Source organism: Lithobates pipiens, unplaced genomic scaffold, assembly GCF_037356315.1.
Source record: "Lithobates pipiens isolate NorthernLeopardFrog02 unplaced genomic scaffold, aLitPip1_a1.2 Scaffold_8, whole genome shotgun sequence".
NCBI lineage: Eukaryota > Metazoa > Chordata > Amphibia > Anura > Ranidae > Lithobates > Lithobates pipiens.
In genome coordinates, this window is record NW_027507903.1 from 251,254,250 (window position 1) to 251,269,624 (window position 15,375).

Sequence of the window (15,375 nt, forward strand, 5' to 3'; positions counted from 1 at the left end):
TTTTTTTACAATCATGTGCTGCTTTGTCTATCACATAAAATACCCCAAAAAATTGTTACATTTTTGGTTGTAACATGACAAAATGTGGAAAAATTCAAGGTGTATGAATACTTTTTCAAGGCACTATAGATAGATAGATAGATAGATGGATCAATAGGACAGAAAACAAATTCACAAAAATATTTGCTACAGTAAATTCCAAACAACCTAAAAGAAAACTGTATTTATTTAGATATAAATGTGGATGGGATTAGGTAATCCAGTCTGAATGTTTTCTATTAAAACATTGCTGATTAAATGCAATAGACTCTGTAGTAAAAGCTAGAGGCCATATACCATGGACTGCTTTGGCAGGGAACTGGGGATTTTCTCTTTTTCTTTAAAAGAAATATATTTTTTGTTCTCTAAAAAAAGATTTTGGTAATGATGAGAATTCTAAAGCTTGAACTTTAAGTAAAGTGTAATTTTGAATTTTAGATATTCATGCACTACGACCTCATCCTGGACAAGTGGAGGTGGCCTTTCGATTTAGATCACTCCTGGATTCTGATCATCATCCATCAGAGATTGCTGGTAATCTTCTATATTCCTCTTTATGCAGTATTCCTCTACCATTGTATTCCTCAAGGATCATTGTGCAACTTGAACCAGTGAAATTCTATTTTCTAGTATTGAAAAGTAATCTGGAATATACTGTATAGACAATTCCAATTTTTTTTTCTCCAGTTTGTTAGAAAACCATTTTGATCAGATGTTTTTGAGAAATGTGACCATAACAAAAGTTTGTTTAGCAGTGTAAATTGTCTAGCACAGTAATGTTGAAATTGAAATAACTTATCACCTTTAAGTTGAGATGTTTAAACTTCTGATACTATATTCTATTCACTTATAATAATTGCGATGACCAGTATTTGTTGATTATTCGTTGAATTTTCTGAAAAATAGTCCATATTTGGAAAATTTTAAAGGGAAACATCAAAGGTTTTTCTTTTATTTATTTATTTCTTTTTTTGTTTTTGTTTTTTTTTAATCAAAAAAGTTACTGATGAATTCATAAGGGTGCTTATCCAGGGCAATTCACTACCATAATATGGTCATTGACTCACTGCCACAAAATAGAAGTAATCTTGATATGTTGTGGACATATCTTTACTGGAAATGTAGATTGCATGTCAATACTGAGACTTAAAATTGCTGAAGTTGTGGATTTATTGTTTGTTTTGTGTTCTCTTTTTTTTTTTTTTTTCTTGCAGAGAGTCACAGGTTTTGTGACCGAGTCCAAGATGCATACACACTGCGTTGCTGCCCACAGGTAGGCATTCTAATGTGGAAATGTTACTTGCTTGTTACAATTTCCAGAATCTAGTTTGGTGTATTTGTGACAAAGAAAAAGCTTCTCTTCATCTTGCATGAATAAAATCTACTTTTTTCCTCCTGTGTTAAGCTGGGTGTGCATTATCTTGTAGACTTAAATTATTTCAAAAGGGTTATCAACCCTGTTGGATTCTTCTTCTTCTTTTCTCTTTTTTTTCCTCCTCCCCTTTTTATTTTTATCTTTTTTTTTTTTTTTTTTTTTGTCCTAGTACCCATTGTCACCAGGACTGGAAGTGAGTGATCATACAACATTTTTAGTTGTCCCCATTGAAAGATTTCTCCTCTACTCCTTTTCCAGTGACAATTATTGCAGAAGCAACTGGCTAAGACAGGATTTTATTCACTTTGGAGAGCGTTCTTCTCACTTGCTTGTATGCCTATGAAGTGAAGGGGAAAATCTCTCCAGTGGGACATATAGCTAAAAAATGGGTTTAACGCTTTGGTAATGGGATGTCATTTATATTTTTTTTTTTTACATGACCGATGCTGTTAATGTTGACTGCCTGATTAATATATATGTCCCTAGGTACATGGTGTGGTGAACGATACCATTGATTTTGTGAAGAACATCATTGCAACTGAAATTAACAGCGCGACTGACAACCCTGTATCCTCTGACATAATATGAAGTATCTTATAACTTCTAAGTAGCCTTTCCAAATTATTATTTTTTTCCTGTTTAACTTAACTAGTGTACTTGTACAAGACTGCAGCTTCTTATAGTATGATTCATGGCATGACATGATATAAACCAAGGATACCTGAATATTTGACATTGATAAAGTAGGAATGAATAGAGATAACACAGACACATAGATTTGTACCTAATGTAGCAGTAGCAAATTTACTGACTTGCACTGAATGATGTGTGTCCATGTCTAGTGACCTAGAAATTGGACAGGGTCTCCATGTTTGGTTACAGTTGATCACACCCCTGTGTTTGTTACCAGTGTTAGAAATCAGCCCCTGGAATTCATACAGACTGGTGCAGGCAGATTTTGCTAAAGTCTTTCTCATGCATTCTAAAAGTGGGGAAGCACGTGCCAAATTCATATACCTGTCTAGAACTTGTACTTGAATTTGGCTCATGCTGCACCACTTTTAGAATGCATGCAAGACACTTCTGCAAAATCTGTCTGATCCAGTTTTTCAAGCTAGTTGGTCTTAATTCGCTCCACTTTTTACATTTAGTGCATTCGCTGTGACACAATGTAAAAGTGGCACATTTTAGAACTGGAATGGAAGGGGAGAAAACACCAAACTGGCATAGTGTAGCACAACTTATTAAACCTTTCAGGGGGGAGGGGGGACAGGATACCTGTTTTCCCACTGCCGGGAGTCCAGGCCGCAGCCCATTACATCACCACGGGGCTTCCCCCTCCTCTCCCTGTCGCTGGGCCAGTAGGAGAGAGGAGCGGGGCCTCGCACGTGCGCAGTAGGGTTCCTGGCGTGAAGCTGTAAGGCTACACTGCTGGGTACCCTTAACCACAATGGTGGCGGCAGCACCTGACAGCTGATGGAAACATCAGCAGTATGTGTAGCTGCTGGCTTTAAAAAAAAAATATATATATATTTTTTGGGTGGAACACCGCTTTAAGTAAAATACCATACCAAATAAAACAAATAGAACTCAGAAGCGACTGAGGGGGGAGAGAGAAGATAACGGTCCGCAGTGGATTGTAATGAGCTGGGATCGGTGTGGTAGTCCTTGGTGGCGAAGAAATCCAGCTATGGTGGGGAGCAAAAGGAGCCTGGAGTCCATGCAGGGAGACCAGCGTCAGGCTGCCCTGTGTGACTGTGATGGTATTTCCAGAAATCGGATGTCCACCCAAAGACGATGAGTCTGGCTGGAGAGGTGAGAGGAGCTGTCAATCAAACCGATGTGTGAGCCAATCGGGGAGCGTTTCAGAAGCTTAACCACAGGCTGATGAAGGGGACCGACAGCTCCTCTCACTACTGCAGCTGGACACATAGTCTTTGGGTGAACATCCGATTTCTGGATATAGCATCACGGCTGCACAGGGCAGCCTGACGCCGGTCTCCCTGCACGGACTCCAATTTCATCTTGCTTCTCACCACAGCCGTTTTTCTTCTCCACCAAGGATGACCACACAATTCCCAGCTCCTTACAATCCACTACGGACTGTCATCCTCTCTCTCCCCCTCACCCGCTTGTCAGTTCTATTTGTTTTTTTATGGTATTTTACGTAATAAATTGTGCTATACTATGCTGGTTTGGTGCTTTCTTCTCTTCCTATTTTACAGACTGTGGATTTACAGCCCACAAATTAAAGCAGTCCTGTCAGCACCACAGTGTCAGCCATTTTCTACCAATTTACATTTTTATTTCTAAACCTCCCAGGAATAAGTATCTTTCAATACTTATTTTTTTTTAACCTGGTATATGACAGTTTATCACTATAGGGTGGGCACAGTGTCAGCGCTGTAGTGTTTTTCGGCACATGTTAGAACTACCTGAATTTGGTGCATGAGTCGCTGAAACAAACCCAAAGTGTTTCAAGAATTTGCCTCAATACCTTAGCGAGGGTTAAATGCAAGAAAAGTGGCACAGCAGCTTTACTGAATTCAACCCCCCCAGTGTATTATATTTTGAACAACCGGTGCATTTCATTGGCTGCAGTGTTCAGAAGGAGACAGTAACAGCCATAAAAACAGGTTGGTCTCCTAAAAAACACAATATATATGTGGTCACTTCACCTGGTGAAAACAAGATGAAAAAGTAACGGAGATAAATACTGCCACATATGCTTTATTTCCCAGCAGATTTTACTTTCATTTCACTTAGTAAAAAAAAAAAAGCCCATGCTAAGAAACATATCGATGCTACCATTGCTGACCTCTTCTTTTGAAGATGTTGCATATCTGGCTGTTATGCTGATGCTCTGGCTTCAGTACTTTCAGTACTGCCCCGGGACATATCTACAGACCAATGGTATAAATTACTATAACACAGATGTTTATTTAAGGGGGGTTGTAAAGTCCGTTTTTTTTTTTTTTATCTTCATGCATTCTATGCATTAAGTCAAGCAGCCTCCTCTCTGTCCAGCGAAATCCATGAGTGTCTCAGCCATCCTAGACTCTCCCTCCTCATTGGCTAAGAAACAGCAGTGGTGCCATTGGCTCCTGGACTGAGCAGGGAAATATAACATGTTTTTTATTTTTAGAGAAAAAAAAAGAGACTTTGCAGTTTTTGCAAGTTCTTTACCAAAACTTACTTTTCTTGTGATGGTAACTTGTCTACTACAATGTATAATCTGACTGGAAACTACAGTCTAGCAAAAATCCTCCTTCAGGCTCTAACAACTATGCATAACATTGAGGGCATCATTTATGAAAGCATCCGAAGGAAGAGTTATCTCAAATTCTTCCTTTTTTAAAGTGTGGGGCAGTGAAGAAAAAAATCTGAGCGTTTGCTGAGGGTCAACACAGACTGAGACAATTCTTATATGAATTGCTATCATGAATAAAACCCACAATATTCCAAGTTATCATTTTTACAGGTCATGACTTGATGTTGCAGGAATAGTTTTTGATATGGTAATTCCCTTCACAACCAGAAACACTGAACTGTTTCAGCATGCCATAACATTTCGTTCAGTGTTACACAATTTTTGGACTCAACATTGCTCCTTTTTAATTGATCCTTAATACACGAGCCAGTTTGAGCATGGAATCCCTTTTCAGCAGCCAAAATAAGAAATTTTAGATTGTATATGTCTGGGTTTAAGCTCAATATTCAGGGGTAGAGGCTGAGAAAAAATAAAAGAATTCCTTGACCCTTTCTCAGATGGTTTTTGCAGCAAGAGGAGAAACCATTTCGGGTGGAAATTTCCATGGTGAATACCCAGCTAAGGTAAACCTATTTTCCCCGAAAACTATTTAAGGACTTAAAGTATCTTTTTTATATATCTATAGAATGACAAGATCTGTCACATTTTGCTATGCTTTACAGGCCTTGGATTATCTTGCTATTGGGGTCCATGAGCTTGCTGCAATCAGTGAGAGAAGAATTGAAAGGCTTTGCAACCCTTCCCTCAGTGAACTGCCAGCATTCTTGGTAACTGAGGGTGGACTAAACTCTGGTTTCATGATCGCACACTGCACAGCGGCTGCACTTGGTGAGTGTTCTGTGTAATTAAAGACTAGTATTTCTTAGTGTAATCTAAAGCTAAATACATAAATAATGCTAAATAAGTAATCTAAATACATGGTCTTTGGAATACCTGCAGAAAAATTATTTATCAAAAGATTCTTTCTTGTCAACTAATTTCATTCAGAAGCCCTTAAAATTCCATATTGACCTGCTATTTGAATGGAATTCCAGATGTGATAAACAAATTACAATATGTATTTTTTCTGTGAGAAAACTACATTCACAGTTAGAATTGTATTTGAGGAAAAAAATTTCATCATGCTCCTTTGCATTTTCTCCCCACTATGGCTGAAAACAAACATTGATATGACCCCACTAACTATTACAAATGAAGAAACATTCCAGAAATGTAATAACATTTTTTAACAAAATTCTACTGGCATGAGGCCAACTTAGAACTTCAACGTTTTTTGGATAGCAAAAAAAGCACCTGAAAAGCCCACGAAAACCTATTTTGATTAAAAATCGATGAATGCTTTCACACTGGGGTGGTGTGCTGGCGGGAAAAACTCCTGCAAGCAGCATGGTTTGGAGCATTAAAAAAGAGCCTCAAAAACACCCCTCTCCATTGAAATGGAAAGTGCTTGAAAAGCTCTTCAAAAGCATCTGAAAAGCTGTGTTTTAATGGCAGTTTAGAAGCACCTCAGTGTGAAAGGGGCCTATTATAGATAGGAGCAGGGTTGTATTTAGTTGACATGCTACCCTAGGCATGACTGACTGATGATGCTTTTTTTACGAGCTCCATTCATTTTACAGTGATTATTTTGAATAAAAACTAATGTCAGAATGTGTGATTGTATGCATCAAGTCTGATTCACATGCAGAACTACTTTCAGATGTACAGACCACCAAAAAAGGATATCTATAAAGTTTCCTGAACTTTGAAGTCTTCTGACTACTTAATGACTCATGTACTCCTCCCCTCTAGAGATCCCTTACTAAATATAGCAATAAATGTCCAGAGGTAGCCAGAGGAAGAAAATTAAGTGGAAGTTATCACAATCTGCTAGTTTTGATTCTTGGTGCCTCTAACCTGTTGCTGTAAGCACTGGCACACAACTGCCCTGGTTGAGAGTCCAATTAGTATTTGGAAGTTGCTCTGTCTATGTGTCTTTCTCTTACTGATATGACAAAACACCCTTTTGCTACTCTATCCAAAACAAAATAATAGTGGCGGTACAATCGTTAGATGTGCACTTCTCAGTTTTTCAACCATCGTTTTCCTTTTTCAGTCTCTGAAAACAAATCTTTGTGCCATCCATCATCTGTGGACTCCCTCTCAACTAGTGCTGCTACTGAGGATCATGTCTCCATGGGTGGCTGGGCAGCAAGGAAAGCACTTCGAGTAATTGAACATGTAGAACAAGGTAAGAGAAGTTACCAAGTGAATTCATCATTATGTCCGTCCTGATCGAAATGGGGTGGAGAAATAGGATGACTAAAGGATATCAACCAAGAAGAGAATTCACTTAGTACAGGCCAGATATAATTTAAAGGACAGTTTCACCTTTAGCAACATGTTACATCTGTATTTAGGATGTAATATGTACCATTTTGCTATGCACCAGCCCATGTGAGTGCAAAAACTACAAGTCAAGGTTTAACATCATAGAAGCTCAGATCAGCTCCCTTGTAGTCTATTGACACTTCCTGCAGCTCAGTAATGGCTCATATGGAGGTATGAGCAGAGAGCTATAGGCAGTGTCTGTATGAGCTGTGGTAGCCAATGAGAACTATTCCTTTTTCTGAGACCGTAAGACCTGTTCTGCATGTTTGACAACAACTGATCTGTCTTTTCCTAGACTTTTGGAGGGGAGAGAAGTCTTTGAGGGGTTTGACAGGTCATGTAACAGGATATTTAAGTTTGAAACAAACTTTGTATTTATTAAACAAGAAATGTACAGTTTATTCGTGCAAATTTAGATTGCAAGTATGTATATTTTTTGCACCCCTAGTTTTTTCTTTTTTAATTTATTTATGTTGTCACAATAACTTCCAACAACATACCCATATGAAGTTCAAGTGACATTTTCCAATGTTATGCATATATCAACAAACAATATAAAAACTCAATAAGTACTATAGTAGCTTTGTATAGTAATAAGTGACTATGTAATCAGATCAAAAGGTAAGGATCCTTGGCCTGTCACTTTATTTAAAATGAAATAATTTCTAGGTAGTGAAGCTTTTACTTTATAAGAACAATGGCAGACCCTGTTCGGGGGGTTGGGGTAAAAGTACAAAGTGGGTAAAGGAAGTAGTATAGATAAGCTGGCGGGTGGGTCCTGCTCTCCAGGGAGTTGATCCTCGTCATGGGCCATGTTTCTAGGCATGCCAAGCAGAGCAGAAAGGATTACTAGATTTGCAGTTTAGCAGTCAAGGAAGCCAGGGTCTGGGGGAGGGAAGTTTGGTTCATTTCTTGTATGTAGGTGTCGACAAGAATGGTGTTGACACTTTTAAACTATAACCAGGGCATCCATGCCAATCTGAATTATCTGTTGTAAATTTCCACAGCCCTTGCTAAAAATGGATAATTATTAAAGTAACTATTTTTGTGTGGCATAAAAGAATTAAATGATCTACAACCTGCAAGTGGACTCTAAATAATACATAAAAAGCAGATCAGTTCATAGCAGTTCATAATCTTTGTTACAGTATATTTACTATTCGGCGTCTAAGTGTCGATCCATTTGTTTGTTTATATGTGACACTAAATAATATTTTCTATTTAGTGTTGGCCATTGAGCTGCTTGCAGCCTGCCAAGGTATTGAATTTCTACGCCCTCTTAGAACCACCACTCCATTGGAGAAAGTCTATGACCTTGTCCGCTCTGTGGTCAGGTAAAAGCAAACAGTATCTCCCTGTGTTTGTGTTTTGAAGGCCTCCTTTTTGTAGTGGTTAATGATCAATAAATGTTTGCTTGTTTTTTGCTAGGCCTTGGATGAAGGACCGTTTTATGTCTCCTGACATTGAAGCGACTCATAGATTACTTGTTGATCAGAAGGTGAGGGTTTGCTTTTTTGTTTTTTGGCTTGTAACTTTTTTTTATTTTTTTATTATTATATTATTTTTGTTTTAATTCGGTGAGTGTAAACTAGTATAACTTTGCATAGTTTTGGAAGAGACCTCTCAATAATAACCACTATAGTTAGTTTACATATATCAATACAGATTATTCAATTTTAAATATTTTTGGGAAAATTGTCAAGATCCAAGTCATAAAAATAAACAAGAATTCCGCGCTTAGGAGTAATGAGAACTGCTGCCTCCCTAAAACAAACTTCACAAAGTGAAATCTAAAAAGTTTAAATCAAAAAAAGGAAAATGGTGCTGTTCTATGAAGCCAAATTATTGTAAATGTAAAACTCTCATGAGTGATGAATAGAGGGTGATAAAAATAAAAATGTGATGCAGGGGAATGATTTCCCAAACACAGGTGAGAAGCTGTGTATAAGAAAGCCGTGTGAGGGCTAATATAGCGTATCTAGCAAAAAAGTTAATTTAATGAATCTATATATTGCAAGGTATATATAGTCTGGTGAAAAAAGGGAGATGTGTAAGTGAAAAACCCAATTAATGTGCAAAGAGCGTATTTAAAATACAAATTAACATAAATCAGCAAGTCCATATATCAAAAAATGAATAAAAATTTAAAATAAAGTTTGTTCTAACTGAAGGGGGATGGGGACTGTGCAGGGAAACTAATAGATCGCTATTCATACTCTGTATGAACAGATGATCTGTCAGTTCTCTGCTCAGAGACCCGGAAACGGTGTGTTGACACGCACAGTTTCGGGTTCTCCGCGTGCCCCAAGCGATCGCGGGAGCTTGGCGGTGATTGAGACTGCTGGGCACTCGCATCGCCTCGGGGAGTGAGGGGGAGGGGGTCCCTCTGGCAGTGCGCACGTGCCCCCTAGTGGCCACAGGGCGAAGCGACATTGCATAATGTCGTTTCGCCGAGCAGTGCCATTCTGCCGCAGTATAACTGCGGCGGCTGCTCAGCATGTGGTTAACTCTCATATCTAACATTTATTCACACTCAGACTGCCTCCTAATGCCCCTGTTTTTTTTTTTTTTTTCCCCATTTACTAAATGGGCAACTTTACATTGCAGGATTGTGCTGCCACTGCGAGCTAAGCATTTGGCTTGCGGTTGTTGTGGGGCCCATTGATCTTAAGGGACGAGATTGACAGGTGGTACCAAACAGGTGGTCAAACTCTGCAGTCAGAGTTAAAAATGCAGCAGTCCTGATGCTACGGATCATGCCTACAACGTGTACAGACCTATCAGGCTGTAATGTTAGAATTTCGGTGGGCATTTAAACTGTGGCTTAGCCACAGTATTACTGCCCCCCCCCCCCCCCCCGGCCACCTGTGTGAAAGAGCCCTTACTGCCTTTTTATTTTCTTTTGGTAAGTCTGTGTGGTTACTTGTAGCTCAATTTGTGTATTCCCATGTTAGATTATATTTAAAAGTTGAAGAGTAAGACAGTTTTGACAATTGAAGTGAATGATTAATATACTGTACACACTCTTCAGAGGAAAACTAAGCTAGTAAGTAAAACGGGACCAAAGGTCTCTCTGATCCTCTACCTATTTATTTAACCAAAAACTGACTTCAGAATTTGTTTATCTATCCTTCTTGACCCATGATATCTTTGAATGAGACTCTGAGAAAACATAATCTGACTCCTTTCTAAATAGTTGCAACCTTACTTCAAGATTTTGATTCTGGAATGGTTAGCCACTCTTGCTAATTTCAAGACTGATTTCACATCTGTGAATACCTTCTTGTCCTCTATTTTGTATAATGGGATTTTAACACAGTAAAATAAGGTAGCACTAGGGATGTTTGCTAAGCACACAGGGGTTAATTTATTAAAACTGGAGCATGCAAAACTTGGTGCAGCTCTGCATAGAAACCAATCTGCTTCCAGGTTTCTTTTTTGTCAAAGTTTAATTTAACAAGCTGAAGTTAGAAACTGGCAACCATGCATAGTTACACTAGATCTTGCACCCTTCATTTTTAATAAATCAACCTCACAGCCTATGTGCCCATCTTCTAAGAAAATCATTGTGGCAGTCCACTGGTGTACATTATAAAGGGGCAGTTCGAGGCTTTGTTACGTGTCACACTGTCTGTTTCGTTTTTGTTTTTTAATTGTATTGAAATTCCATAAATAGAAATATCATTCTGTTCCATCAGACGTTCTTCGTTTCTACGACATATGTAAGGCACTACAATCTACCTGTATGGTGTGAATGGGACACATAGAAAACAGTTGTTCTGTATAAGGCCTTGTGTAGACTGTTTTTATCAATACTAATCATCGCACCTCAACGCACCAGATGTGAACAAATAGGGCTGGTGCAGGGATTTTTGACATCCTAGACGAAACCTTATTTTGCAGCTCTGCCCCGGACCCCGCCCCCTTTGCCTTGACATTTTTAATGACTGCTCAGAAACTTAAAATAAAAATACCTTCAAAGTTGCTGCTTTTCTCCACAAACCAAATTTCTCCTGCAACCCCCACTCCCAGCACCTTGCCATTCTTGCTCACAGCAATCCCCACTCCCAGCACTCTGCCATTCCTGCACCCTGCCATCCCTTAGCCCAGCCTGCGACCTCTACCCCCAAACTTTGGTCAGGATGTTCAGGGGTGGGTGATCGTGCGAACAGCAGAGCAAGAGGAATTATCACAGATCTCTCCTCTCCAACCTCCTTCCACCTCCTCCCAGGCTGGCTGAGTCACACACACAAGACTGATTCGGAGTTACAATGCTGGCCAACCAAACTCACCCCCAGGGTTGCAGTGCCATACAGTCCAATAGCTGCATAAAAATATGCATTTTTAGAGACAATCTTCATGTCACTCTCTGCCCCAGAAGAACAACGCGATCATCCCTGAGGTTGGCCTCTCTGCCGCCCCCAGTGATGGACAGATCACCCCCAGATCGCCTCCTCATGAATCCCGACCAGTGACAATGAAGGAGGCGTGCCAGATGCCCGGTGTCTTGTAAAATAGTGTCCCCCATCAGATGCTGTCCCCTGCGTACTGCGCATGCGCAGTACACAGGAACACAGATTCCGAAAATTGCCGAGGACGAACGGCGCCTGCGCCGTGAGTCCAGGTTCTATCCCCACTATCCAAGTGGACATAGAGTTAGAATAAAAAAGAGCCAAGCGGAGCGAGGCCGAGCCCGAAGCGTGGCGAGCGACCCTCTAAAATTCTTAACCCTATGTCCGCTTGGATAGTGGGGCTACCTCCTCCACTCACGGCGCAGGCGCCGTTCAACTTCGGAGTTTTTCCGAAGCTTCGGCTGCTTCGTACTGCGCATGCGCAGTACGGAGCGGACAGCATTTGATGGGCGGACTGTATTAGGCAGAACACCGGCATCAATCGGAGCCCTGAGCTGCTGAACAGCTCTGCAGCTGGGGGAGCGAGAGGAGCAAACTGTCCGTGTACTGCATGTGATGTTCCCTCCCCGCACTCCTGCCCAATCCCTCCCTCTCCTTCTCTGGACCTCTGATATACTCCTGCAGATTTGCCACACAGGGATGGCAGCTTCAGAGGTGACATCCACAGGGGATGAGAAGGTGACCCTTGGTGGCTGTGTTATTCCCCTAGTGGTAGTACTGGCCCTGTGACCAAACCCTTAGATTGAATTAATATATGCTCAAAAAATAATTCTCGCTTTGATATGTACATCTAATTATCTTTTTAATACAATTTAGCAAGCAGTTTTGGGTTTGTTTGTTTTTTTTTTTTAGTCCCATGATGTGCCACTTCCCATAAGTAATAGGCAAAGGTCCCTGTGGAGCAGCTGTAAAGGGGGTTCTTTAGTCCGAACTATTCATCCATCTAGGGTTGGGAGGCAATTGTACTGTTGGTGCACATGAATGAGTACAGTCCCAGTCATACCTGCAGGCATCAGTTTGCTCTGATTTTTACCATTGTAAGCTATACTTGAAATGTATTTTACTGTCATTATTTTAGACCCAAATCCCCCTGTGAAAATTTAAACATTTTGAATTTCCCCTCACTTTCTGTCTTGGTGACAGTGGTCACCAGTACAAATTATATAGAGAGTAAACATCCCTCGTGGAGACTGAGACGGCAATAAAAACCTAACTGAAGTTCTAAACCTTCCCCATTTTATCCAAATTAAAACACATTTTGGCTTTGGACACAATTTAGGCGGTGCTTGTCAAATTTTGGAGCTGAAACTCCTGCTGTTCTGTGCATATATGGACTCCCTGCTTTAGAGCATAATAGAAAGCCCATCTAAGAGTGATCTGGGGCACATTCCCTAGGTCCTCAAACCTAGAAACTATGGTATTGGCTGGCATCTTCAGTTTATTTCTGGAACACTCCAGAGCCTCAATACTTGTAACTCCACTCTTAGTCTGTATGTTGCTACCCCCGAAGGAGCCGCTTGGTAATTTGATTTCTCTGTTCTACACATCGACTCCAAGAACAACCTCAGCCCTTCTGAGACACCTGCTTGAATGAAAATCACTGCAGATGCCTTTTAACTCGGCTCTGAATTTGCACTAGGAAATAGACACGACCGTAATTATGGTAAATTAACTAAATGTATTAGTATGCGTTATAGCAAATGGTGGTTTGAACCTATATTCTGCATGCTCATTTATGCTCAGACAGTCTGCTAGATAATACAATCTCTATGCCAAAGTAAGAACAGAGTTCTTTACCGTTAGACTGGAATTAACTCCTAAATCAGCAAAGTTGGAAATAAACTTTGCATATAAGCATTAACTACAATATAAGTAATAAAACCATAACTAGTTTAAAGTGTAGTCTCGGAGAATGGCTAGGATATAGTGCCATGTTTCCCTAGATGTACCTCTTGGCATAAGTAATGGGTAAAGATCTTTGGAGCAGCTGCAAAAAGGACAGTCTTTTTAGTCCTAACTGTTCATTCGGCTAGCATTGGGGTGCAGTTGTACTGTTGGTGCACATGAGTACAGTCCCAGTTACACTTACAGGCATCATGTTTTGCTCTGATTATACCATTGTAATCTATAGTTGAAATTTACAGATCCAAGTGTCCTGAGTCTTGGAATCCAATGGGCAGCTTACAACTTTTACATTTTGTTACAAATTTCTTTTCATTTATATTTGCTAATTTTTATCTTTTTCCCCACTCTTGTGTAGATTTGGCATGTGGCAGAACCATACATTGAAAAATATAGAATGGAACATATTCCTGAATCCAGACCAGTGTCCCCTACTGCTTTTTCAGTGGACTCAATGTCACTAAGTAACACCTCTGTGCATGATCCCCAGGACCACAACGATAACCAGAACCATGATAATCTTAAGGAATTGCAGTCCTCACTAAATGATTTGCGTACAAGTCCATAGCTGTTTCCAAATGTAGATGTCAAATTACTGAAGGAACTTATTAAGAAAACAAGTTTCCAATCATGTAAATCTACTGTTATGGGCTTGTGTTTGGTAAAATATTTGTAACATACATGCCCCCCCATATATTGTAGATGATACGTGTTGTGTAATGTAACCCTTTTTGTTGTAGGCATGTAGAAAATTTACATTAAAACAAGACGATAAAACAAGTGAGCACTTCATAATTTGGATAAATATGACAGATATGTTTGCCGGTTCCCTATTTACATCATCTCATATCGCATGTATTTTCTCATTTAAAAAAAACTGTGAAACTAAGCTCAGTGGCACTGACTCTCAGAAAAGTGGAACTATACATAATGTGCATTACACTGTTGAAAAATATAGTAATACCTAAACCTAGATGGAATATTGATATTGAGGATCAGTAATTGTATGTAGATTCAGTAGGCTTTGCATCAAAGCATTTATTTTAAAGGACACAAAAATTGCATAAACACCTTAATAATTACAAAAACACTGTTTTAATGTTAAGACCTTTTTGAAAATGTTTATTTGCATACCTCAGAAAATATAAAATTGACTTTTGCAACCCAGTGTCCACCCTACAAACACCAAGAGACCAAGTCTAAGGCTACATACACACCTGAGCATCAAGCTTTTGTGCGTTTTTTTTTTTTTTTTTTGGAAATTTTATGACAGGTTTTATATGCTTGTTTTTGAGCGTTTTTTTTTTTTTTTTTTTTTTTAAACAGTGTTTTCCAAGCATTTTGGCGCTTTGACATTTTTGTATTAGCCAATGGAGAAAACTATCATCTGTTATATCTTTTGTTGCTATGTGTTTCAGCATTCATTTGCTTCATAAATACACTAATCTGCCTCATTCTGCTGCTTCAGGTGTTTTAGAGGGGAGATGTGAACCACAATCATAAAGAATAATTAATTCTTTACTCCTTGAGCACTTCGGAGCTTCACGCTACAAAATCATCAGGTGTGAATGGGGCCTAAATGCTTATTTGTGATTTATACAAACATTGTATAATCTATAATATGACATAGAAAAAATTTAATTGGTCAAATTGCCACCAAAGCTTCCCTTTTTAAATTAACCTATAGTTGGCCAATTCTAGGTAAAATAACAGCTTTGATTTATAGGAGGAAACAGTCTCTTCTCTTCCCTACACTTTTTTTTATTTATTTTATTATTTTTTTAATATGCAAACCATTGATGCTGATCTAAATTCAGATATAGAATATTTTTACCTTGCTTACCAATCACAGTGGCCACACACTTCACATTTCAGTCTGGCAGCTAAACCTGTTTTATACAAATTTTAAAATTGATGGCTAACTTTTACAATAGGTGTATGCTTTCAGCCTAAGACAAGTAGTTGATGCTCTTGCAGAAGATCCTTACTTCATTTTCCCTGCAAAC

At 39.2% G+C, this 15,375-nt stretch overlaps 1 protein-coding gene across 1 annotated transcript in view; it reads left to right on the forward strand.

Annotated features, from left to right (window-relative positions):
- Positions 1 to 14,149, forward strand: part of HAL (histidine ammonia-lyase) — a 39,437-nt gene extending 25,288 nt beyond the window's left edge. The window contains exons 12-20 of the mRNA XM_077470202.1: positions 478 to 573; positions 1,254 to 1,312; positions 1,901 to 1,981; positions 5,183 to 5,248; positions 5,348 to 5,513; positions 6,781 to 6,915; positions 8,281 to 8,389; positions 8,484 to 8,553; positions 13,728 to 14,149. Of these exons, the coding sequence (XP_077326328.1) occupies positions 478 to 573; positions 1,254 to 1,312; positions 1,901 to 1,981; positions 5,183 to 5,248; positions 5,348 to 5,513; positions 6,781 to 6,915; positions 8,281 to 8,389; positions 8,484 to 8,553; positions 13,728 to 13,937 (992 nt within the window). The 3' untranslated portion in view covers positions 13,938 to 14,149. The remainder of the gene's footprint in view (positions 1 to 477; positions 574 to 1,253; positions 1,313 to 1,900; positions 1,982 to 5,182; positions 5,249 to 5,347; positions 5,514 to 6,780; positions 6,916 to 8,280; positions 8,390 to 8,483; positions 8,554 to 13,727) is intronic.
- Positions 14,150 to 15,375: the final 1,226 nt, after the last annotated feature.